This window comes from Theropithecus gelada, chromosome 5 (genome assembly GCF_003255815.1).
Source record: "Theropithecus gelada isolate Dixy chromosome 5, Tgel_1.0, whole genome shotgun sequence".
In the NCBI taxonomy this organism is placed as follows: domain Eukaryota; kingdom Metazoa; phylum Chordata; class Mammalia; order Primates; family Cercopithecidae; genus Theropithecus; species Theropithecus gelada.
Genome location: NC_037672.1, coordinates 49,545,321 through 49,570,794, shown reverse-complemented (window position 1 = coordinate 49,570,794; position 25,474 = coordinate 49,545,321). Strand labels below are relative to the sequence as shown.

The following is a 25,474-nucleotide window of genomic DNA, read 5'->3' as shown; positions in this document are numbered from 1 at the left end:
CTGCAACCCGCGGCGGCTTCCCTCCTCTGGCCCGGCCCCGCTGCTCGCGCCCGGCGCAACTCCCCCGCCACCGCGCCCCAGCAAACCGGCTCCCCGGGCCCGCCTCGCCAAGCTGCGTTCCGCGCCTCACGCAGAAAGGGAATTTTCTCTGCATTACTATCTGCATTACCTTGAAGTTCACTTTTTCTACCCCTCTTGGAGAGGGCTTTTTTCCCCCCTCCCTGGTGGAATCTGGCTGCTCCGCTTGGAATCTCCTAATCTTTCCTTTCCACTTAGATTCTGGCAGCGAAGACCAGTGATTCTCTGCGGGCTGTAGGGGCGGGGGCTGGGGTCTTCTTTGGTTCGGGAGGGTGAAGGGAAGGGGGCACATCCGGCGTGAAGAGGGTGTTGGAAGTTGCTGCGGAGCTGGGACCTGAGACCCGCGGCCCCCGCGCAGCGATGGGTCTGATCTGAGCTCCAGCCTCTCCCGCTGCCCAAGAGCAGTCGAGGCTGGATATATTTTTCAAAAGCCAAACTGCAAACAACTCTGGCGATGCCAAAATTCCCCTCCAAGTGACACGGCTTTGCGAAGGAGGTTTCCTCAGGCTGGGCTCTTTCTGTCATTCCCTTCTGCCTTTCTCGGCGACGATAAAAGGCTTTGCTCTGGCAATAGGAATTTAGAAAAAAAAAAAGAAAACGCTGCGCTAAACTCCACCGTGACCTCAAACTCTTTGGACTGTTTGGAAAAAAAAAAAAAAAGAAAAATTGGAAGAACATCCATCCTCCAAGAGAATCGGCATAAGAGGAGATGGAAGTTTTCCCCTTGCTCTTGGTTTTGTCCATCTGGTGGTCTCGAACCTGGGACTCGGCGAATGCAGATTCGATCATTCACATCGGTAAGAAAGGGTTGGTGCAGCTCGTGGTTACTTTCACCGTTTCAGTTCTCAAATGTTTCCCCTTTGCTTTCCCCCTCTCCGCCCTCTGTGTGTCTTGTTGAGGTGGCTTCAGTTCATTGCCCCTTCCCGCTACCCTTCCCTCACACTTGCTCAGTTTTCTGAAAGGATGTGGATGCTCGAACCTCGACTGACTTGTGCTGTTGTTTCGCGGTGATTCGTGGAATGTGGCTGGGTGCGTGGGGGTCTCGAGTTGACCTGAGTGTGAGTGTGTGCGGGGAAGTGCAGGGGCATTCTAAGTGTGTGGGGAAAGGGAGTTTAATTGACTCTTCCATATTTTTTCCCGGATGTACATTTGCTCCATTTAAAAATTTATCTTTGGGGGAGCAGAGGAGATGTCACCTGTGAGATGAAGAGAACTGGGCCGGGGGCAGGGGGTGCGGGTAGGGGGCGCTCCCTTCGGATCGAACAGGTGGTTTTGCAACGTGAGCCGGCTGAGTTCGCCGCAGCTTAGTGCGATGGTGACGGGGTGCCGGATGCGCCCCCAGCCACCCTCTCTTCTGACGTCCTCTTGGCTTTATGATCCTCGCGTGGAGTCTTTGAGATGGTGGCGGGAGGGGCTGGCAGCAGTGTCGCCAAGGACTGGGAGTCGCGTGCCTCGCCTCCTCGGACACGCTCCCCGGGCCTGGCGCGGCGGCGAAACTGGCCCCGGGGCGCTTGGGAAAAGCGGGGAAACGAATGCGCGCAGGCCGCTCCCAGGGTCTGCCTAGTAGATATCCGCCTTCCCTCGCCTCGCCTCGCCTAGCAGTCAACTCCGAGTAGCCGCGCAAGGCAGACAGCGAAGGCGCCAGGACTAATGCGGGCCCCGACTCTGCGAAGGACTGCCGAGCCGGCTCTGAGATGCTAGTGGCCCCACCTATTGGCAACCAGACGGGCCGGGACTGGCCGTGGCGAGCGGGGGCGGGCGGGGGGCTGCGCGTCATTATCATGCACAGCGCTCGCAGCTTCAGGCACCAACTCTTCTCACTTGCTAATCCGTGAGAGCTGAGCGGCGACAGGCTCTTGCAGCCTTTTCTCCGTTAATGCGACGAGTTCTTTTTCGGAAATTCGCTTCCCGAGTCAGCAAGGTTTCTTTGCTGGGCTGCAGAGAGGTTTCTTTGGGGGAATTTTTCTGGGCACAGGACTTTTATCTGTACGCATGGCTTGATGTTCTGCAAATTGAGGCGACAGATGGGTCACAGCTTCTCCCCTTTCTGTACCCCTGCTTCTCCACCGCGCAACACACATACACATACACACACGTACACACACTCCTGGTAGGGGAACCTGCCGCAGGTGGCGATTGTGCCCGCCCAAGCGAGGGATTTCTGTCTGGCGTGCGCACCCACAGTGGCCAGCCTCTCAGCTCCAGGGGGCTCCCTCTCTTGGTCTCAGACGCTGTCTTTGTAAACATGTCTGCCATTCTCTATCATTTATATCAGTAGAACTGTCTGTCTGTGCAAGGGGTAATGAGGTCAGGATTCAGAAAACCTAGCATTTGTGCATTAAGTAAATCAAGCACTAATAGCTTGCCTGCTGGATCCCGTTTTGCCTGGTGGCTAACAGTGCCTGCAGATTCAGAACTTTTCAGCAAGAAATTATGATCTCATTGAGTGGTTCAGCAATATTCTGATAGAGTTCAGAAATGAACTATGGTCCTTTTAAAGAAATGGCATACGTTTATATCCAGTTGTAAATGATTGGAGCGGGAATGCAAATATATAATCATAATACCTTTATACTCATTGTATGATTAGGGATTTCTGATGTAGGTTCCTCATCTCTCAGGAGGGAAAGCCTGTGGAAAAATGCTTTTTTTAATCGCTTATTCTGTGGTCTGCAAAATAAATACATTATTTACAAATACCTACAGCTTTTGCTATCCCTTACTGTTAAATACTATTTTTCAATGCAGTCTGGACATCTGTTTCAAAATAGAACAAAACTGTTGTGTTTTTCGTTTTGTATACTGTTGTCTGTCAGAGTGACTTGGCTTACTTATTTATAATCACATTAAAAAAAAGTAGCTGTGTACAAATTTAGAAGGTTGGTTGTATGCATTAAATGTGTATATCCTACTAGCAGATATAGTTACTTCTGAGACAATTAATTTGACTTGAATACAATTAGTACATTAGGTGAGATACTAAGCTGTTGTATAGACTATCTAATATTGTCATGGGGCTAGCAAATTGTTTCAAAATCTTTATCTTTTATAATATATTAAAAAACATTAACTCCTAAATAAAAAAATAAAAAAATGGTCACGGGTAGTATGTGTGTAATTCAATGCCTCCACCCCTACTCTCAGCAAAAGTATAGTAAATTCAAAACCGAACGTCCATATTAAAATTGTAAAGCACCAGTTAACATGAACTGGATTAGTTTACTTACTTGGTTGAATAGGAAAAGAATTAATTTTCTTTAGGAGGTGATTGCCTTCATTTAAATATTTAACGTGAGAAATATGTCTACGGGGAAATGTATTAGCTCAGGACTGAAGGAATGAATGTGATGAAACTGGAGGGAAGGGGTATTTCACTCCAGCGATGGAAGGAGATATGCAGAAATGAAAGGTTTTCCCAGCCTCATGTGATGTGTTCATGCGGAAAGTAGCTGCACTATGTAGTTCAGGCAAACTGGAAAGATAAAAAGACACTGCTCTAAGAGGCTTTTTATATACTGAATTATTTTGGTATTGAACCAAATTGTATATACATGAAAATAATCTCCTTCTTTCTCTTTCTCTTCGGTTTTTACCTCATGCCGGTAGTTTAATAAGGTCAATTACACATTTTAAACTCTAATATGTTTTGTTAAACTTATTGATTCACTACAGTGATGAGACATAATGGTTAAACCATAATGATTGAAATGAAAATGTATTTATTTCTGTCAAAAATGCACAATTTTATAATTACTTTGAGTTTCAATCAAATAATATTTTAAAATATTTAATAATTACGTATATTTTATAATACACATCCACACGTAGATACACAACCAGATAGTATTTAAAAATGAATCACTTCCATTGTGATCTTCTTTGCCCCAATAAAAGAAAGGTCTTTTGACATATAAAAACTATGCAATTTTGAATTATGCTTCTACTTTGAGCCTATGCATTGATTGAGTAATTTCATCAGACCCACATTACTTGATTGCTTAGAAGTTTCCTAATGATCTGCATGCTGTAGGAAGAACCAAAAAGTCGTGAGTAGAATGGCAATGATATTGTGTTTTATGAAGCTATTCAGAAGTCGCTCTGATTTATGTAGCTAGAAAGCTCCAAAGTCTTTGAGATTAGCCACGCTGACTGCTATTTTCTTCATACAGCAGTCGTCCCACACTCTTTACTCCCTAAACACAACAGGAGTTTAGAGCACTGCTTTAATTAAGCAGGGATTAGGTGGCATTTCCAGTCAACTGCACAGTTTCTGTTTTGCTTCATATCAACTATGGAAGATCTCATGCTTTAATAGTTTAATATATGCTCCTTTCTTTATCTGGTTCCTGTGCTCACAGAACTGATTGTAAATTAGCTATCCTCAGTTATATATCTCTACAAGGAAACACTCAAACAGTGTACTTATTCATATATTACACAAATCACTAGCATATTTTTATTGTTATCAGTCATAGTAAAATACCTTATGTCAACATGGAGTAGGAAAGATGCATTTATTCATGTTTTTCTCATAAACAGATGATACTTTATAGTCTGAAATCATAATCAACGGTGACATTATGTTTGAGAAACACAAGACAATCCACGGAATACTTTTATTATGAGAATGTTCAAATTAAAGTACAAAATCGGGTAAATAAAAGGTGTCAACACATTAAAAACAATAATAGATTGTAAATGTAAAATACCAGTTATTCTTACTTCTGCACTAAGGATTATTTTGTCAATTATAGAATGTAAAAGCTTTCCCAGAAGATGTGCTGTTGTTCTACCAATTTTTTTTTTTTCAGTTGGCTACATGATTTGCATTGGTTAATGATAACCCCCGGGACTCCTCAAGGATTTTTTGGATTGTGTAAGATGTCTCAATGATATTTTATCCTTTTTCTACTTTTAGTAGTCGTTTGTTCCTGAAGTTTGTGGTAACTGTGTAAACTTCTAGAAAGTACTAAGGGACTTGGCTTTACTATTCTTCTCTGTATCATTAATACAGTTATTTGAAGCACAATTCAAGTGTGTATTAAGTTAGACAATGTTGTTATTAATCAAAGATATCAACTATGACATGACTAATAAGCCATTACACTAAGGGCCTTTGCTTTCTACTCCAGGTGAAATGTACATCCACTAAATATCTGTTATAAATTGTAAGACAAATATGAATAAAAATCAAGGTGATTAACTTTTGATTTATTCAAAAATAAAAGTCAGTTGAAATGGTTAGGAGCAATGGAAGCTACACTTTATTCCATTCTGATATCTTAGGCTGATTTTATCATATGAAAATTTTATCTTAAAGGGTCATTGCAATTTTAAAACCACACTTTTTAATCTAGAAGTTTTTTTCTTCACCTATGTATATTACTTTATTTTAAAAAGTAAGATATTCACATTTCTATTGGATCATCATGATATTTTAGATTATAGACAGTCTATTTGTCTATTTTAGATTGTAGACAGCTTATTGGTGAGTAAAGTAGCAATACTTAGAAAGTATTACTATAGGATAATGTTTATTAGAAAATACATTTATGGCTTATAAAGATAACTTTGCCATTAGGTGTCACTGCATTCTGAGCTGTTTTTATTATTATTATTATTACTTGAAAACCACATGAAATATTTTTAAAATTCTCAGGAAAAAAGTAATTTTAATGAGTTTTGTGATGCTGTAAGATATAGGTAGTTTTTATTTTCAAACTAGAAAAATAAATATGATCCCTGTCTCTTATTCTTGTAAGAATTTAATGCTAGGACATACCAACACACCTGATACCCTCTAAACAAATTAGATTGCTAGACATAGTGATACAATTTTTTTCTCGTATTTAAAATACAGGAGAAATATCTTCTTAACCTAATACTTATTCTCTATGAATAAAATCTAAGACACCAGGAAGGATGCAAGTGTGTTTAACACTGCTGGAGTAAACACACATTGGCGAATAAAGTAGTTTGTTAAGCAGCTTCTAACTGTGGTAGCTCTGCTCACCTGTGGGATACTTGAGGTCTCAAACTGATTGTTGTTTGTGAGACAAAACATGTAAAAATAGAGTTGTGAAAAAAAAATACATGGACACAAATATACCTAAAAATAATACCAGCCATTGAGTTTTATGAATGACCATACATGTTTTCAGATAATTTTTGCCTGGTTAATTGTATGCATTGTATCGATTCCTTGCATAGTTCCACCTCCACCACTACTATCACTACAAGTACCACAATTATAGGGTTTATTTGTCCGTGTAAAACTCGTGACTATGCTCACATAGTAATTTATTTGTTTTGTAAAAAGGCACAATTTTCTTTCTGGTGTATTTCATTATAAGAATAATGGAGGATGAAATTTAGGGCAACTTTTAATCCGATAATTTCGTTTTAACATTGGCAAACTCACATTGTCAGAGAATGCAAGACTAGGTTAAATAAGTGAATGAACAGTTTGTCTTATGTTAGATTTTTGCCCTATACCAAAATTCATTAATTATTAGTTGGAATAATGTATTATTAACAACTCAGAGTAAAATTAAATGATTAGACAGTTGTCTAAAAGATAAGAAAAAATACTAAGACAGTTCTGGAACTGATTATTAGAACACCTATGGATTCACGTCATTTAAATTGGTGAATTTTAGTATATTGATGTGAACACATATTTAAGAGAATTTGACAAACACTTGGGCAATGTTAAGGTATAATAAAAAAAGTATTCTGAATTAGAATTTAGAAGGTTTTGGACTAAATCTCAGTTTATAAATAGCTAATTGAATATATTGGAAAGTTATTTAATTCTTTAGTCTTCATTTTTATTAACCCTAAAATAAGATTTAGACTAATGTTCATTTAATCTCTAAGACTATATAAACTAAATGGAGAAAAATTGCTATATTTAAGGAGTAACAGAAAGGAATTGGGAGAAGAGATACAGTCAAGTGTGGTGATAATTAATAGCTGCCTGAGAGTGAACTTCAAAAAAGGAAATACAAGAGGAAATAAGGAACATAAAATCTTAATTACTCAAATTAAGAACTCTTTAAATTGAAGATGTTTTGTTGCAAACAAAAATTATGTATATTTCTTCATCAGATATTCTAGATAACTAGTATCTGATTGAGAGAGCTAGATTAGTTTTTTGTTTTCGATCTTGTTTTCACTTTGTCTATTATTAGTATCAAGGTATTACCTACAGCATTACTCCTATAGAACACTGCAAAATTAGTGTTTATTAACACTAACTGGAGGGACACTGGCCTTTAGAATTTGCAAACTGGGAGTGCATCAGGAATATTAACATATGCTTCATATCACTACAAACAAAAAGTAGACTATAAAGAAAGCAACCAATTCAAAGTTCTTCACTACACTGGACTCCTGCTTCAGGTTTTCATGTTTTATCCTCCTGTTGTTCACCAAGTAGTCATCAATGTGAAGCTGAGGCTGGATTGACCCCCCGAAAGCTTCTTGAGTAAATAGAGGGAAGCCAAGTGAACACCAGAAGCTAAACACTAAATACCTACTTATGGTCTTAAATGTTCTTAAATCACTCTGTAGTCACGTTCCTTATTAACAGATTTTTAAAATGAAAAACATTAGGTAATAAATTATATAACAATAGCAATTTGCTTATGTTTTTCTTTAAAATAATTAAAAGTACTATTTTAAAAAGAATCTCATTTTATTGCTCAGAGTACCTGATCTATCCTAAGTAAGCTTAAATAAGGTATTTGCTTCCTTAATAAAGTCATTATAATTCTAGAAGTTAATATTTCTGAAACTGTATGGTAATATAAGCATTGCTACCGACATGTAGTATGTGTGCTAATTGGGAGAATTTTCTTTTATTCAGCAAACATTTTATTCTGAATCTACTCTGTATGAAGCATTGCTTTTGGTCTCTAAAATTAAAATGTTGAACCAGCAAGCTATGTTTTTGTATATAAGGAACTTACATTCTCATGGAAGAGACAACCAGATAAGAAAATATATGATGTGATGTCAAATACTGATAAATGCTATGAAGTAAAATGAGGGAATGAAGGGTGACAAAGTACGTTTTCATTGGAATAGAGACTTGATCTAAAGAAAGGATGTGAACCATGTGGATATCTGATGAAGAATAATTCAGTCAGAGGATATAGCAAGAATGATGGCCGTGAGATAAGACACTATGAAAATCCGCTTAGTTTACTTAAGAAATATCTTTAAAGCCAATTGGAGTATAACTCAGTGAGAATAGCAGGAAATGGAAGTAAATGGGGTCTGAGAGGGCACTGGGGAAGATTCTGTAGGGACTTACAGGTCATGGTAAGGGATTTAAATCTTCTAAGTATTTTGGGTTAAGGTAAAATGTGTGATATGAAATAGTTTGTATTTTAGAAAGATAACATTCTTTGCTTAAGTTCACTGGATAGAGAAGAAGTACAAATTGACAATAGCAAATTGGATCAAGGTGGTAACTTAGCTAAATGTACAGTTGTCAGATTGTGGACATAATGTGAAGATAAGAAAAACAGGATTTTCTGTTAGATGAGTCAGGTAGGAGAGATCCAGAGAAAGTAAAGAGGCTTCCAAGGTATTTTACCCAAATACATGGGGTAAATGTGTTACTACTAATATTTGGAATATGGGGGCATAAGCAAATTTAGGGTACAAATCAAAATGTGCATTTATTAAATTTTGTATTTCTATTAGACATCAAACTTGAGAGTTTAAATTGGAAGTTTATTATATGATCCTGAAATTTAGAGGTGAGTTTGGGATTTGAGCTGTATATTCGGGGAATATATCATTGTCAATATAGACTCCTGTGAGAATGGCCATAATCAAAGAATCAAAAAACAGTAGATGTTGGCAAGGATGTGGCTATCAGGGAGCACTTCTACACTGCTGGTGGGAATGTAACCTAGTACAGCTGCTAAGGAAAACAGTGTGGAGATTTCTTAAAGAACCAAAAGTAGAGCTACCATTTAATGCAGCAACCCCACTACTAGATATCTACCCAGAGGAAAAGAAGACATTATTCAAAAAAGATACTTGCACATGCATGTTTATAGCAGCACAATTAACAATAGCAAAATCATTGAACCAACCCAAATGCCTATCAATCAATGAGTGAATAAAGAAACTCTGGTGTATATATATATATGATGGAATACTACTCAGCCATAAAAGAGAATGAATTAACAGCATTTGCAATGACCTGGATGAGATTAGAAACTATTATTCTAAGTGAAATAATTCAGGAATGGAAAATCAAACAGTGTATGTTCTCACTGATATGTGGGAGCTAAGCTATGAGGACACAAAGGCGTAAGAATGATTCAATGGACTTTCGGGACTTGCGAAGAAGGGTTGGTGGGGATAAAAAACAACAAATATGGTGCAGTGTATATTGCTTTGGTGATGAGTGCACCAGGTTCTCATGAATCTCCCCTAAAGAAACTTACTCATGTAACCAAATAGCACTAATACCCCAATAACTTAGGGAAAAATAAAATTAAAAGACTGAAAATAATAATAAAATACATAAATAAAAATAAAGGAACAGAGAGGAAGACATGCAGAGAGAGAAGAGTTCCAAGACTATGTCATTTAGCATTCCAAAAGTTTGAGTCCAAGGAGAGCAAGGGATGCAGGAAAAGAGAAATATGAGTAGCCTGTGAGACAGGAGGAAAACCAGGAGTACATGGTATTCTGGAAGCCATGTGAGAAAAGTAATTCTAGAAGGAGAAGTGAGAAACCCTGTTAAATTGTATGTATGAAAATGGAGATTTGATTGCTGGACTTGAAAATGTTGAGTACAAAGATTACTTCAAAGGAAGTGCTTATAGTGGACTAAAAGTGATAAAATACTGATTGTAGAGAACCCGAAGATTTAATAGGATATGAGGAATTCTATGAGTTTTGTCATAAGAAAGTGGTAAGGAAGGGAATATTAGGTAAAGGGAAGGATTTCCTTTTATAGCTGGGCATTGGTATATATATGATAATTTTCTAAATATTCAGTCATAAGAGAAGTATCAGTAAAATGATTTAAAATTGATACACCTTTTTCTTTCAACTTATATGATTTCCGAGTTTGGATAGAAAACGTTCAAATAGTAAGGAAAGCTGTTTTTGTTGTCTTTTTCTTTTTTTTTTTTTTTTTTTTTTTATGATTTGAATCAAGTAACACCAGGCCAAACATACTGAAATTAACCTGAGAGAGAAGTTTAGAGTTTAGATTTCATTTAGTTTCCCAGGTTGCCATTCAAATATCATAGAAATTTTTTATCTGAACTTAAGAGCAGATTACATTTTACATAGTATTGCTATAACATTTCAAATGTCATAAATATGTACTAATTCCAGGAACACACAATATTTCATTCTGTTAGTGGTATTAAAATGCATAAAATTATTTTGTTATAATAGACGAATTTAAATCCATTATAAATTTCCTCTGAGTAAATTCTGTTATGAATTTGATTTGCTTAAAACATCACTTTGGAAAAACAGTTTTAAAGTTTTTAATGTGTACGGGGACAAAAAGGATATATGTGTTGAGGATCCCTAATCCAAAAATCTGAAATCCAAATGCCCCAACATTTGACACTTTTCAACACTGACATGATACCCACAAATGGAAAATTCCACACATGACCTACCTCATGAGATGGATGCACAAAATTATAGAAAAAAGTTTTATGAAATTACCTTACCTTCTGGCTTTGTGTATAAGGTATATATGAAGCATAAATGAACTTAATGTTTACATGTAGTCCCATCCCCAAGCTATCTCGTTATTGATATGCAACTATTCCAAAATCTGAAAAAATTCTGAAATCCAAAACATTTCATGACCCACGCATTTCAGATAAAGGATACTCAACCTGTAGTAATTACAGGGCAAAGTTTATCATTGCAGCATAAAAATTAAATAGATACAATAAATTCATTAGGCATATTGTATTCATGTGATTTCTGTGACACATTTAAATATTTCCTTTTATGGATCTTTTACTTTGCGCTAAACAATGGGTGCTAGATTTTCAGTCATAGGTGGACATGAGCAAAGGAAATGTTCTAAATTTAGTAACCTCAGATTTCAGCCTTTTGAATATGAATCTTAGTTCTTTCATTAGTATTAATATACCCATAAGTTGTGTATTTTGATTTTGCACCTGAAATAATAATATCTGTACTAAAATAAGCATGCTAATAGCAGATGAATAATATTTTTTGTGTTCTTTGTTGTTATAATTGTTATGTCCTCTATAAAAACATTTCATCTTGTGGAAACAATGTGATATGGATGTCACATGGTTGTTTCTGCTCTGATACATCTGTTAATTGATATGTAAATATGGGATATTTGAACGATGAGAAGATAGGAGTCTTACAGTTTGAGAATAGCAATGACTGACAAAAAAAGCAAATTGTTTTCTGACTGGAGCCCACGAACTTGATTAATGAAATACAGAACATTGAAAGATATTTTCTATTTACTAGTTCATAGCTTCTTGGGGTGGTGAAATATCATTTGAAGGAAATGCTTCGTGGACTTAAATTGAAACTTAAGTTGGAGTGAAACCCTAACACTGCTGAAGTGTTTACTATATGTAACTTCAACATCATTAAAACATCATATTATTGATTGGCTTAATATCTTAAAATCCAAAGACCAGATAATATCTTAGCAGCTGTGGTGAGACAAGAGAACTAGTCCTGGCTACACGCGGTGGCTCACACCTGTAATCCCAACACTTCGGGAGGCTGAGGCGGGTGGATCACCTGAGGTCAGAAGTTCAACACCAGCCTGATCAACAGGGTGAAACCCCATCTCTACTAAAAATATAAAAGTTGTCTGGGCATGGTGCTGTGTGCCTGTAATCCCAGCTACTCAGGGGCTGAGGCAGGAGAATTGCTTGAACCTGGGAGGTGGAGGTTGCAGTGAGCTGAGATTGTGCCATTGCACTCCAGCCTGGGTGATAAGAGTGAAACTCCAACTCAAAAAAAAAAAAAAAAAAAGAGAACCCGTCCTGTTGTTCTGTTGCATGATGCTTAAAGTGAATTCAAATCCAGAAGACTGATTCCTCCTTCTGATAATCTCTGCAGTCTGACCACAGACAAAATTGTGTTGGTGATTTAGTGGCAGTTGCTATCTTGCTACTCAGAATCCAGATCTCCTTTGCTGCTTCTGTGAATGGAAATAACAGGAAACTACTGAATTTTCTTTTTAGATATACCAACAACTCTCAGCATAGCCCAGTGGAAGCATGGCCTATGTGAGAACCATTATACATTTCTTCTTAAATTGTTTTTCAATTTGTAACACCTTATTAATGTGGGTGATGCTTCATCCACAGATGTAAGCGGGACTGCTCTTCTCTCGTGTTGTAATCATGGTGAGTTTGGACATTTTCTATAATCCATTAATTTCAAGCTGAGAAATTATGACTCACATCTCATGTTTCATTTGCAGAACATATTGATTTAGGGTTACATGAAACCATAACATGTGACATTTTTGGGTGTTTCACCAGATGTTTTTTAGACCTATTATGTTGTTATAGGAATACAGCTCATTGACAAAAGACAAGTTTCGTATCCTTAGAACTTTCAGGAGTATCTGCCTTCTGAGAAAATATTATAACATTAGGAAGCTGAAGGTAGAACAATTCAGAACTCCCAGCTGAATGACTGTGGTCTACTATGGCACTGGAGATTGTGATAATTCAATAAATGCCATTTTTTCTGGTAGCCTAAAGGTGCCATAAAAGCATATATTTTGGAAAAAGACATATAAATGGGATCAGGAAGTTATCACATACAAATGGTCTTTGTAGTAGAAATCTCATTTCTCAGCTTTCTGATGGTTCACCATATTGTAGCTATACAAAGTAAATACAATCATGCCAATTTCAAATCTAAGGAAGAATTATTTTTTAATTCTTTTATTTTTTTTAAATAGATGTCAGTAGTTCTCATGCAAGCTTAAGTAATGAAGGAGGAGGCATTAAGATTTGGTTATTTTGTAATTAATTAAGCTAATGAGATCTTTTCTAAATTTAATACCGTACATCAGATATTCCATTAAGCATGATTTCTTGGGTAGAGAAAAATTAAATTGCCTTTTTTACTCTCACTTTCAAAGTTAATAGTACACTGTTCTTTCATATTACTAATCTATCCTCACTGCTGTATGTATAAAACATCAGTGAAAATGATAGTTTTATGACATTTGACATTCATGACATTTGACATTTATGACATTTGACCATGATGGAAAAAGCTTGCCCTACGGCAGAAGTAAAATAAAGTTTCTTTACAAGTTTCATAACTATTATTAGGAAAATATATTTATATAGACTTTTAATTATATAGATGTGATTGAAAACAGGAAAAACATTGAAAACTGAACATAACAGATTGTTCACAAACTAACTGGCCAATGCTTCTATTTTTCTCCACAGCAGTTCATGTTGTGGCTAATAAACAGTTAATAAATAGCAAAACTGACTGCTTTGATTTTTTTTCTTTTTATTTTTCCTGTCCACTCTTCAGTGGCAATACTAATGAGCAGTGAAATGGCCAAAAGCAAGGAAAAAGGAGCAAAGGGTTTTTGATAATCCGTAAACTAGAAAATCAGTCCCTGACTGTTCATATGCACAGGCTTGTTGAGAAGAAATAGTTTTATTTTCTCAAAATATCACCCAGATTCTGAAGATAGAACTTGCTCTTGGCTGCTGAGTTAGTAAGAGGAGCAAAGCTTTTAGGCCACTAAAAAATAATAAGCTGAATGACACTGACTGGGAGCAAAGCGAAGAATATTATCGCAGAGAAAAAACTGCCCTCCACGGGTAATGCTGCTGACAACCAGGGCCCCAGTGATTGGCTCAGTTGTTTGCATCATATTTATGGTGATTTTTAATTAAAATGAAATATAAATTGCAGCTATACTACTTAAAAACTTTAGGTAATTATGTATAAACTGGGTTGTATTGCTATTCCTGTCAATACACATTGAGTCTTGAGCATCTACGTTGTATATACCCTGTTGACCTCCTGTTGATGGTATGTTGTAGACCATGAAGAGGAATTTGAATATTGCACTCTTAAAAAGGAACTGTGAAGCACATGACAATGATAAATGCAAAAATCTGATTAGCAATTAATAGAGGGAAAAGGGGAGAAGGCAAGGTGATGTGATGGAGAGGTACATAGTTTCAACGTTATTGATGGTGTTTTATTAAGTTGGGTGGTTGTTTCACAAGTGTTGGTTTTATATATATGTGTGTGTGTGTGTGTGTGTGTGTGTGTATATATAATATATAAATTTTTTTTGGTAAGCAATAGTGTATCTGTTGTTACTCTGCTCATAGAGAAATCGACTGGTTAATTCTCTTCCACTTTGGTTAGGGAATAAGTTTTTTCTTTTAGGCCCCTCCATCAGGTAGGGTGACTAACTTCCCAATACTCTTTGGAGAGAAAGAGAGTGCATACTATATGCCAGGATTATAACTTTTTTCTTTTTTTTTTTTTTTGAGACAGAGTCTCACTCTGTCACCCAGGCTGGAGTGCAGTGGCACGCTCATGGCTTACTGCAGTCTTGATCTCCTGAGCTCAGGAGATCCGCCCACCTCAGCCTCCCTAATGTTTGTATTTTTTGCAGAAGGGATTTCCTCATGTTGCCCAAGCTGGTCTCAAACTCTTGAACTTAAACGATCTGCCCACCTCAGCCTCCCAAAGTGCTGAGATTACAGGCGTGAGCACCATGCTCAGCCAGTAGGACTATTAAATAGCAAGTCAGAGAAGAATTCGGAAGTCTGTCTTCAGTCACAGTGATCCCTGTGATGGATTCAACAATCAAGTTGCCTTTCTCTACCATTTAGAAAAGCATCTTTGAATGTTTTTTTGTTTTTTGTTTTTAATTATACTTTAAGTTCTAGGGTACATGTGCACAACGTGCAGGTCTGTTACATATGTATACTTGTGCCATGTTGGTGTGCTGCACCCATCAACTCGTCATATACATCAGGTATAACTCCCAATGCCATCCCTCCCCCTTCACCCTCCCCATAATAGGCCCCAGTGTGTGATGTTCCCCTTCCCATGTCCAAGTGATCTCATTGTTCAATTCCCACCTATGAGTGAGAACATGTGGTGTTTGGTTTTCTGTTCTTCCAATAGTTTGCTGAGAATGATGGTTTTCAGCTGCATCCATGGCCCTACAAAGGACGCAAACTCATCCTTTTTTATGGCTGCATAGTATTCCATGGTGTATATGTGCCACATTTTCTTAATCCAGTCTGTCACTGATGGACATTTGGGTTGATTCCAAGTCTTTGCTATTGTGAATAGTGCCGCAATAAACATACATGTGCTTGGGTCTTTATAGCAGCATGATTTATAATTCTTTGGGTATATACCCTGTAATGGGATGGCTTGGTCATGTGGTATTTCTAGTTCTAGAACCTTGAGGAATCGCCATACTGTTTTCCACAATGATTGAACTAGTTTACAATCCCACCAACAGTGTAAAAGTGTTCCTATTTCTCCACATCCTCTCCAGCACCTGTTGTTTTCTGACTTTTTAATGATTGCCATTCTAACTGGTGTGAGATGGTATCTCATTGTGGTTTTGATTTGCATTTCTCTGATGGCCAGTGATGACGAGCATTTTTTCATGTGTCTGTTGGCTGTATGCATGTCTTCTTTTGAGAAATGTCTGTTCATATCCTTTGCCCACTTTTTGATGGGGTTGTTTGTTTTCTTCTTGTAAATTTGTTTGAGTTTTTTGTAGATTCTGGATATTAGCCCTTTGTCAGATGAGTAGATTGCAAAAATGTTCTCCCATTCTGTAGGTTGCCTGTTCACTCTGATGGTAGTTTCTTTTGCTGTGCAGAAGCTCTTTAGTTTAATTAGATCCCATTTGTCAATTTTGGCTTTTGTTGCGGTTACTTTTGGTGTTTTAGACATGAAGTCCTTGCCCACGCCTATGTCCTGAATGGTATTACCTAGGTTTTCTTCTAGGGTTTTTATGGTATTAGGTCTAACATTTAAGTCTCTATTCCAGCTTGAATTAATTTTTGTATATGGAGTAAGGAAAGGATCCAGTTTCAGCTCTCTACTTGGGGTTAGCCAATTTTTCCAGCATCATTTATTAAATAGGGAATCCTTTCCCCATTGCTTGTTTTTCTCAGGTTTGTCAAAGATCAGATGGCTGTAGATGTGTGGTATTATTTCTGAGGGCTCTGTTCTGTTCCATTGGTCTATATCTCTGTTTTGCTATCAGTACCATGCTGTTTTGGTTACTGTAGCCTTGTAGTATAGTTTGAAGTCAGGTAGCTTGATACCACCAGCTTTGTTCTTTTGACCTAGGATTGTCTTGGCGATGCGGACTCCTTTTTGGTTCCATACGAACTTTAAAGCAGTTTTTTCCAATTCTGTGAAGAAACTCATTGGTAGCTTGATAGGGATGGCATTGAATCCATAAATTACCTTGGGCAGTATGGCCATTTTCACGATATTGATTCTTCCTATCCATGAGCATGGTATGTTCTTCCATTTGTTTGTGTCCTCTTTTATTTCACTGAGCAGTGGTTTGTAGTTCTCCTTGAAGAGGTCCTTTGCATCCCTTGTAAGTTGGATTCCTAGGTATTTTATTCTCTTTGAAGCAATTGTGAATGGAAGTTCATTCCTGATTTGGCTCTCTGTTTGTCTGTTACTGGTGTATAAGAATGCTTGTGATTTTTGCACATTGATTTTATATCCTGAGACTTTGCTGAAGTTGCTTATCAGCTTAAGGAGATTTGGGGTTGAGGCAATGGAGTTTTCTAAATATACCATCATGTCATCTTCAAACAGGGACAATTTGACTTCTTCTTTTCCTCACTGAATACTCTTTATTTCTTTCTCTTGCCTGATTGCCCTAGCCAGAACTTCCAACACTATGTTGAATAGGAGTGGTGAGAGAGGGCATCCCTGTCTTGTGGCAGTTTTCAAAGGGAATGCTTCCAGTTTTTGCCCATTCAGTATTATATTGGCTGTGGTTTTGTCATAAATAGCTCTTATTATTTTGAGATACATTCCATCAATACCGAATTTATTGAGAGTTTTTGTTGAATTTTGTCAAAGACCTTTTCTGCATCTATTGAGATAATCATGTGTTTTTTGGTTCTGTTTATATGCTGGATTATGTTTATTAATTTGCGTATGTTGAACCAACCTTGCATCCCAGGAATGAAACCCACTTGATCATGGTGGATAAGCTTTTTGATGTGCTGCTGGATTCGGTTTGCCAGCATTTTATTGAGGACTTTTAATGTTTGTTTCTTGTTTGGTGTAGGCAGAGAGCTCCCTTAAATGTTCAAATCAAAGAGAAGAGAGGATGGAATGTACAGAGAGAAGAACCGGTTTGACACTATGAGAGGTGGTTTGGCATATTTTGTGTTTTGAATATTTCATAATACATATTTTAAATTAGAATGTATAATATTTTTGTTAGTGATATTATAGTGGCGTTATTACCTTCTATCTCACCCTTGGATAAGAAAATATGAACAATTTTTTATAATGTATCCTTAGAGATACTTATTCCTAAGAAGTGAATTTTTCCTTTATCTCATATGAATGTTATTCTTGGTTTGATTAATCAAGAATAATTGATAATGAGTCTAATCCACCTAAAGGATTTTTTGATATTTTAATATGTGTTGTTCATTCCCAGTTCAAAGTAAGATGTACTGTAATGATGGAAGAAAAAAGACCTTCTTGCAGTCAATTGAGTTTCATGATGTGGCCCTTGATTGAATTTCCAAATGGAATAGTTCATTTTAATCTGTACAAATTGGAAGCAATGAGAGAAAGAAAAGCTTCCATGCAATAACCTTAGAGGCAGGATAGAGGTTCTTTTGGAATGTCAGGTCATTCAGGCCTTTGGCCTGAGGATTAGCAGGGAAGATGCCCAGGGAAGCTAATAGGTTCTCAACGCTGCCAGAATCTGCCTCTGGGAAAAGAGTTACCTTTAATTTTTGGTACCATTTAAGTTGTATCTTTTGTGCTTCCTGTCTGGACAAAGCAGAGAAGAAATAATAGTGTCATGTAAGAAGGGGACCTATATTTGGGAAGTCAGAGACAATATTTTATATGCCTGAATGTCAAGTACTAATTCAGTGTCTGGCTGAACACATACAGTTATGAAATCTTACATTGTTTGTTACATGTCCATATTTGCTTTCAAAGTCTTAGTATTTCAGTTTTAATTGGGGGTAATAACAATAGATCCCATCTTGACTGGGTCATTTTTAGGATGAAAAGCCATTATGTCTATAAATATTCTTATTGAACTCTCAAATATGCTGTAAATATAAGAGATGAAATATTGGAATACTGCATTTGTGGTGGAAGACCCTGACAGTACTCCAGGTGTTGCTTAGGAGAGAGGTGAAAGAGGTTTCAGCCAGTGAACTGATCATTCTTTTGAAGTGGGAGTAAGAACAGAAAATTCAATATAGGAAACCAAGAAAGAGGAACCATTTCAGGAGAGAAATGGAGTTCAGTTTTGAACTCAAAATGATTTTGGCGTAACTGTGAAGTTTAAATCCCAGGCTTCACCATGATCCCCTTTCCTGCCTCAGATGGAGGAAATAAAGATTATTTTTCATAGTGGTCAATTCTATTTTGACCTGAAAAAGGAAACAGTGTTTTTCTAGTCATCTTTTTCTAGCTTTTCCTCAAATCCAACGTTAATAGTGTCATTTGCTATTTAAAATGTGAACCATTTAAAGTATATTCAGGGTACTTATGTTCAGAAAATACTAATTCTACACCAGGAGTCTTATGATCTAATTCTACACCAGGAGTCTTATGATCTTTAGTTCCTGTGTCTACTTATTTCTCAGTTTAAAATTAATTCCAAATAATATTACCTACTTTTTTTTTTTTTTGAGACAGAGTCTCTCTCTGTCCCCCAGGCTGGAGTGCAGTGGCACAATCTCTGCTAACTGCAACCTCTGCCTCCCAGGTTCCAGCGATTCCCCTGCCTCAGCCTCCCAAGTAGCAGGGATTACAGGCACATGCCACCACCACGCCCAGCTAATTTTTGTATTAGTAGAAAGGGAATTTCACCATGTTGGCCAGCTGGTTTTGAACTCCTGACGTCAGGTGATGCACCTGCCTCAGCCTCCCAAAGTGCTGGGATTACAGGCATGAGCCACTACCCCCAGATGATATTACCTACTTTTGAAAATATTTCTTTTTTTCTTAGTATTTCTGTTTTTTACTATAAGTGTACATTTTAAAATCAAAGTTTGGTCCTAATTTTAAGGGAATGGCACCATTAATTTATTTGACGTTGATTTCCAGTCAAAAGAGTTTTAAAACAGAATGATCTTTGACAGAATCTTAGGTTGTCAAATATAAAATAAAAAGATAATTTTTATTTCTTGTTCGTAATTTCTGGTTTCCTATTGAATGTATAATCCTCTTACATCAATTAATGTAATTACATAGAATGATCGAAATATTTTTTTGTAGAATTTTGTGTTCTTTAGTTACATGTTCTCTGAAAATATAATTAGCTAGAGAAAAGGAAACTTGTACTCCAAGGGTGGCAGAAGTAAAGCTTGAAGTGGGACAGAGGTCCCATTTAGAACCAAACTAAAGGGATCTTTTTGGGACTTCTGGCCTCTTTGTTCCCCCTCCCCTAGAAGACTCCATCTTCATTGTTAAGGACCTGTGTTTTCTGATAAGAAGAGGCGTTTGCAAATGCTGATCTGGAGACGGAAGAACGTGAAAGCAGAGGCAGTGTGGTTGTGTGTGTGCAAAAACACTGTTCAAACTGAGAAGTGGGATAAAGTGGATCCACATAAGCCAAGTGTTCTTTCTGTCTCTTTGCATCTTTGTTTAGAGTCTAGCTTTTCAGCATGTTTTTCTAATATGTAGAGTCGATGCTAACTTCAATAAAAACAGTTTAGGTATGAAATTATTGGAACTTAATTTTACCATCTAATTCTTTTTTGTTCTTAATAAGTCGGTCCATTGTAAAACAGCCAAGAGTGGAAAATTGAGTGCTCCAATGGGAAGGAAGGGTCTCGGCATCTTTCTCTTGTTCCCAGGCAGTCTAATGAATATCGTGGTAGATTAAATATAAGAAATTTAGAATCAATGGAACATACCTTGAATGAGTTGACCCAGTCAAAAATTGTGATGACTGGTCATTTTAATAAACAGTCAGAGTAGTATACAGTAGGGAAAAAGAAGCATTGTATTTGATGTCAGGGTTATATGTTAGAATCTTGCCTTAGTCTTTTGGCTACTTCCTGGCTATGAAATCCTTGGAGTAGTAATGAAATTTTCAAAGTCTCAAATTTACCTGCTCCACCTCATCTGTTATATGGATACACTGCAATAAAATCTAAAATACAGACTTATGGACTATTGCAAATAAGGTTCATACTTCAGGAAATTGAACTTGCAACTTACATGTACTGCTAATCAAGGTCCTAGATTAGGCTTTAGAAAGTGCATGAGAAATGTGAGATCAAATAGGGTTCCCTGTTTATCCCGTTTCTAAAAGGTTTAGATTTTTAACTGTGGCTTTTCTATAACATATAAATCAAAGTTGAAAGCCTTTCTGGTAAGTATGTGGATTTAAGGTTAACTATTCTTTCAAAGATATTTCATTATAAATTTACATGAGGTAGATGGCTAAAATGTTTGCTAGGGCTGATATTTAGCTCTACCTTGGTGGCCACACTCTTTTCTTAGCTTTGGTCTAATATAGGATGATCTCCTAAATGTATTGTCCAATTTATTGTCCAAACCAGGACTCCTTTTGGAATAAAAGAGGTAGCATACTATTAAGATTGCTCTTGGCAAAGGATAAATGCTTGAGGTGATAGATATCCCATTTACCCTGATGTGATTACTACACATTTCATGTGTGTATCAAAGTATCTCACATAACCTATACATGTATACACCTACTATATACCCACAAAAAATAAAAAGTGTTGCTGTTGGGGTGAAAAAGACAAATTTGGACTGATGTGTCCATCAGTCCAACTGTGTGGAGGCAAACTGGGGCAAATCAGCACCCTAGTTTCAGAATCCTGCCTGTGGACCTGTGATCAGCTTGAAGTTTGGCTCAGCCTCAATGTTGCCCTAGGTATATTCTCTTTCAGTCGCCACTGATACTGTCTTAGCAACAGGTTGTTATTTCCTTTTATGCTGATTAAAGAAACAAATTATATTTTGTTTTGGCTGTGTTTTATTTTTAATTACTTAGAGGACTTCTACTTTTTCCTTCACAGGCAGCAGAAAAAAGGACAAATAGCTAAGTATAAGTTGTCTTCTTTCATATAAACATATTTAACTGATTTTTAAAAATCAGAATCTAGTGCCTGTAATTGCTCCCTTTATTTATTTATTTATTTATTTATTTATTTATTTATTTTGGTCCTTTCTCCTTATCTGCTAATTGACTGAAACTTCTAGCAGAACTGATTGGATATTGGCAATTGCATGAATTCACACCCAACCTCAGATGCTTTTACAAGTATTTTCACATGGAGTGCACTGTTTTTTAAAAAAATGTAAAGATAATTTATGAAAAAGATTGAAATTTTCTTTACTTTGAGTCCCAAGAGGAGAAATCATCAAGTAACCAACAGTTTTGATCATTTTTATTTTTTACAGAACTCTCTTATAAAGTAACAATGATTCCAAATAAGATGTTAGCCTTAACGGTTAAAGTTTCATAGGTATATATAAGTTTTTAAAAGCCTATTTGTTATATATAATAACTATAAGATATTGTCTTGCATTTTTGAATTAATTCTTCTATAGATACCATGTTATTTAATTGACTCAACCTCTACACACTTCTGTCTCAGGTGTGCCCTTTCTCAGTTTCATGTAAAAGCCATTAGATTCTCCTAAACATTTTTTTCCTATCTCTGTTCCAAAGTCTAGTTTTGCCTGAAGAGATAATCATGTGGTAGCCTGCATTGCTCTCTTCCCCTCATTGTCTTGCTCTTTCATTGCTAGCCTACTTTATATAAATCTTACTCCTTGTTTTAATTCTGGCACCCCAGGATTTTGGCGGTCTTGTCACTTTCTATGTTTTCCACAGGAAACTGGCTTTAAGAGCATCATTCTCATACTGTTCTCTGAAGATTGCCATCTTCCTCTTTTCTTCTTCTTTGATGATTTTGTCCTGGGCAAGCCCTGATCCTTTAGTCACTTTCCTGTAGAAATTAGACTCGTTCATGGAAAGACTGTTAGAGATTGTCCAGAGCCTAGGACACTCCTTTTGCTGTTGAGCACATTGAGAGGTTAAGTGGCTCAAATGCTTCATATGTAGGAACTTTTTGAATACTCTATGAATTTTTTACTAAAAATAGGAATTATATTCATATCACCAGAGTAGTATTAACTTGGGCTATTAATGTGCGCTATCTAGGAGATAGAAATAGCCTGATTATGTAGAATTGGTTAATTGTTTTCATTATATGGGATCCATTTTACCTGTGCTCTACTATATTGTGTTAAAGTACAATAATTAATTACTTTGAAGGCTACTAAATATAATGTAAGGGGTAGTTAACCCAATTTTTGGAGAACTATTCCTACAAGCTGCTAGGTGCAGTGAATATATCATCCTCTAGGTTTCTCACAGAATTTAGAACCCAGCAGAGTTTACTCCAATTCCAAGTCCTATTTCTTTTCATACAGATGCAAATCCTGTTCCCTAGCTTGCACTCTCCACTCTTCTTTCCTACTGTCTCTCCCACCCATCCTTTCTTTCTGTCCCCAGGCTCAGATTGAAACTCTTGTCTTCCCAGATTAACTAAAATTAATTCAGTATCTATCAAAAACATGTCACTATATATACTTGTATTTGCTTGATAATATTTTAAATTGGTGCTAAATGATACTTTTGTGTTGTGATCCTCTTATGTGCAAAGGCTACATAAAGTATTTTTGATTATATTCTTGTATAGCCTATAACATGTTCTTAGGTTTCCTATGCTGTGTTTATCCTCAATAATAAACTTTTATATACACACAGACACATACACACACTGACTTTGCAAAGCATCTTTTGCATCACTGTTGGAAGCCTTAAAGTAATATTAAATTAACAAAAAGATGTGTATATTACAAATGCAAATAAAATCTCTGTGATTTATTCAAATTAAAATGAACATCTACATATGTTGGTATGAATATGCATTTGTCACCAGAACTGGTTTGTTGAAGGTTTACAATAGTCAAACATAGTTTGTGATTTATGTTAAAAAGACATGAGATAATTTTTCATAGTTTTCAAATATCATTTATTGAACAAATACCATTGTAACAGTATTAGTGGAAATCAGAGTTCAAAATTATCACACTATATAAGAAAAATCTCTTCCAAAAATCCAACTGTACAAAAAATAAATCATCTTTGCTTTTACATGTTTCCTTCTGATTTCAGTCTTTGTGCATGCACAGCTGAGCATGCTATAATATGTATACAGTATTTGATTATCTGTTATATTTATGCACTCATCTCTATCATTATTTCATTAGATATTACTACTCTTGGAGCTTTAATTGTTAATTCATTGAACTAAAAGTTATGGAGCTTGTCACATGTGTCTCAGCTCAAATTCTATTTTACCCAAATTTTAGCACTTGTGGACAATTAATTTTAACTTTCTTTACCTTAGTGATTTTATATGTAAAATGTAGATATAACCACCTAGCTTGAGGGACCAAATGAAAAATACATTAAGTAAATAAAACAGATTTTGAAATAATGAAAGTGACTGGCCCACAATGAATTTTCAATCAATATTAACTTTCCTTCCCCTTTCTTCTGTGCCTTCTCCCAAAACTTCATAAATATAATAAATGTAAGAGGCTTTATTTAAATAATTGTACATTTTACTTCTGTCTGTTTTGTGCACATTTGCCAAATATCTTGAGGCTAGAGTTAATTGATTTTTGTAATTATGTCAAGTGAAGAGGAGAACTGCGTATGAATATATGAGTTATTTATATTCACATTTTCAAACTCAAACAAAGAGATTTGCTCTTTGTTTAACATGACAGAAAACACCTAGTACAATTTTTTTTTTTTTTTAATTCTTTCTTCTTTTGGCTTCAGAACTTTCATCAAATAGTAGTCTTTCCAGTTGCTGATAAGCCCATAATCTTTCTACTGCTTGGACTCATTTTAAGACATAACTCTTCTTTCATGACTACTTAACTTTATTCTTTTATATCTTTAAAGTCATAATCTCTTCAACTTATATTGTTTTATGATTTTTAATGTTCATACCTCAACAATCAATTCTTAATTTCTTTTAACTTTATTTAAATAATTATCCACATTCCCGGGTCTACTCTTTTTCTAAAACTTCTAATGTATACTGTACTGAAAAGTATGTTTTCTCCCATGTTTATGTAAGATAATTCTGTGCATGAAAAGTATGCTTACATGAAAAAAAATAGAGGGAGATAGAAGTTACAGGGATTTAGGTAAGCATTTGATTCTCTTGGCAGTTTTACATACTGACACTGATTTACTTACCTGTTCTTTTATAAAATTAAACTAGACTTGTCTTTCAGAATTGAGCTATCACTGTGATTTTAATCAATAAAACTAGTTCCTAGATTTATAACTGATTACAGGTCAGTAACTTATTGAGACATCTGAAGGCAAATCAGAACAATGAGCATAAGTATACTGAATATAAGTCCACGATACTAACTTAAAGGTATTTTAATGAAAAAATGACTTTTATTGTATTGTAGATTTAGAATTATTATTACTAAAATACAGCTAAAGTACTTCTATGATGTATAAAAGATTATTGAACCAGTTTGTCCACCTTTGGTGCCACTATCATAAATGTAATAAATAAATACAGTCCCCTTAACCCGACTTCATCTGTTCATAAAAATACCCAGTGGGATTCTATAGAAGACATAGAATATATAGGAAGGATAAAATGAAAATGACTACATCCATAACCTGTAATGAAAATGATTTATTACTTGTTATTCATGGTCACCTATAAAAACCAAATAATCAGAGTAACATTTATTAAGTACTCACAATATGCCAATCATTGTTGCAAGCACTTTCTAGGCATTATCTCATTAAAGTGTAGCAATAATCTTAATAATGCTGGTGTTATACCCATTTTGCAGAGGAGATAAAGGAAGTTTAACCATGCTATATAATTTGCATAACTTCTCTGAGGCACAGAAGATAAACAATAGTGTCTGATATCTGTGCCTATTTGTTCCCTTATTAACTGTGTCAAGAACAGTTTTCACTGGGTTTGTATCTTTTCCATGCATCCTCTGCATTTTTTTTTTTTTTTTTCTC

At 36.1% G+C, this 25,474-nt stretch overlaps 1 protein-coding gene across 2 annotated transcripts in view; it reads left to right on the top strand.

The window, feature by feature from the left end:
* Positions 1-515: 515 nt before the first annotated feature.
* Positions 516-25,474, top strand: part of GRID2 (glutamate ionotropic receptor delta type subunit 2) — a 1,538,331-nt gene continuing 1,513,372 nt past the window's right edge. For both annotated transcript variants that reach the window (XM_025385476.1, XM_025385475.1), the window contains exon 1: positions 516-875. In XM_025385476.1, coding sequence (XP_025241261.1) covers positions 788-875 — 88 coding nt within the window. In that variant the 5' untranslated portion in view covers positions 516-787. The remainder of the gene's footprint in view (positions 876-25,474) is intronic.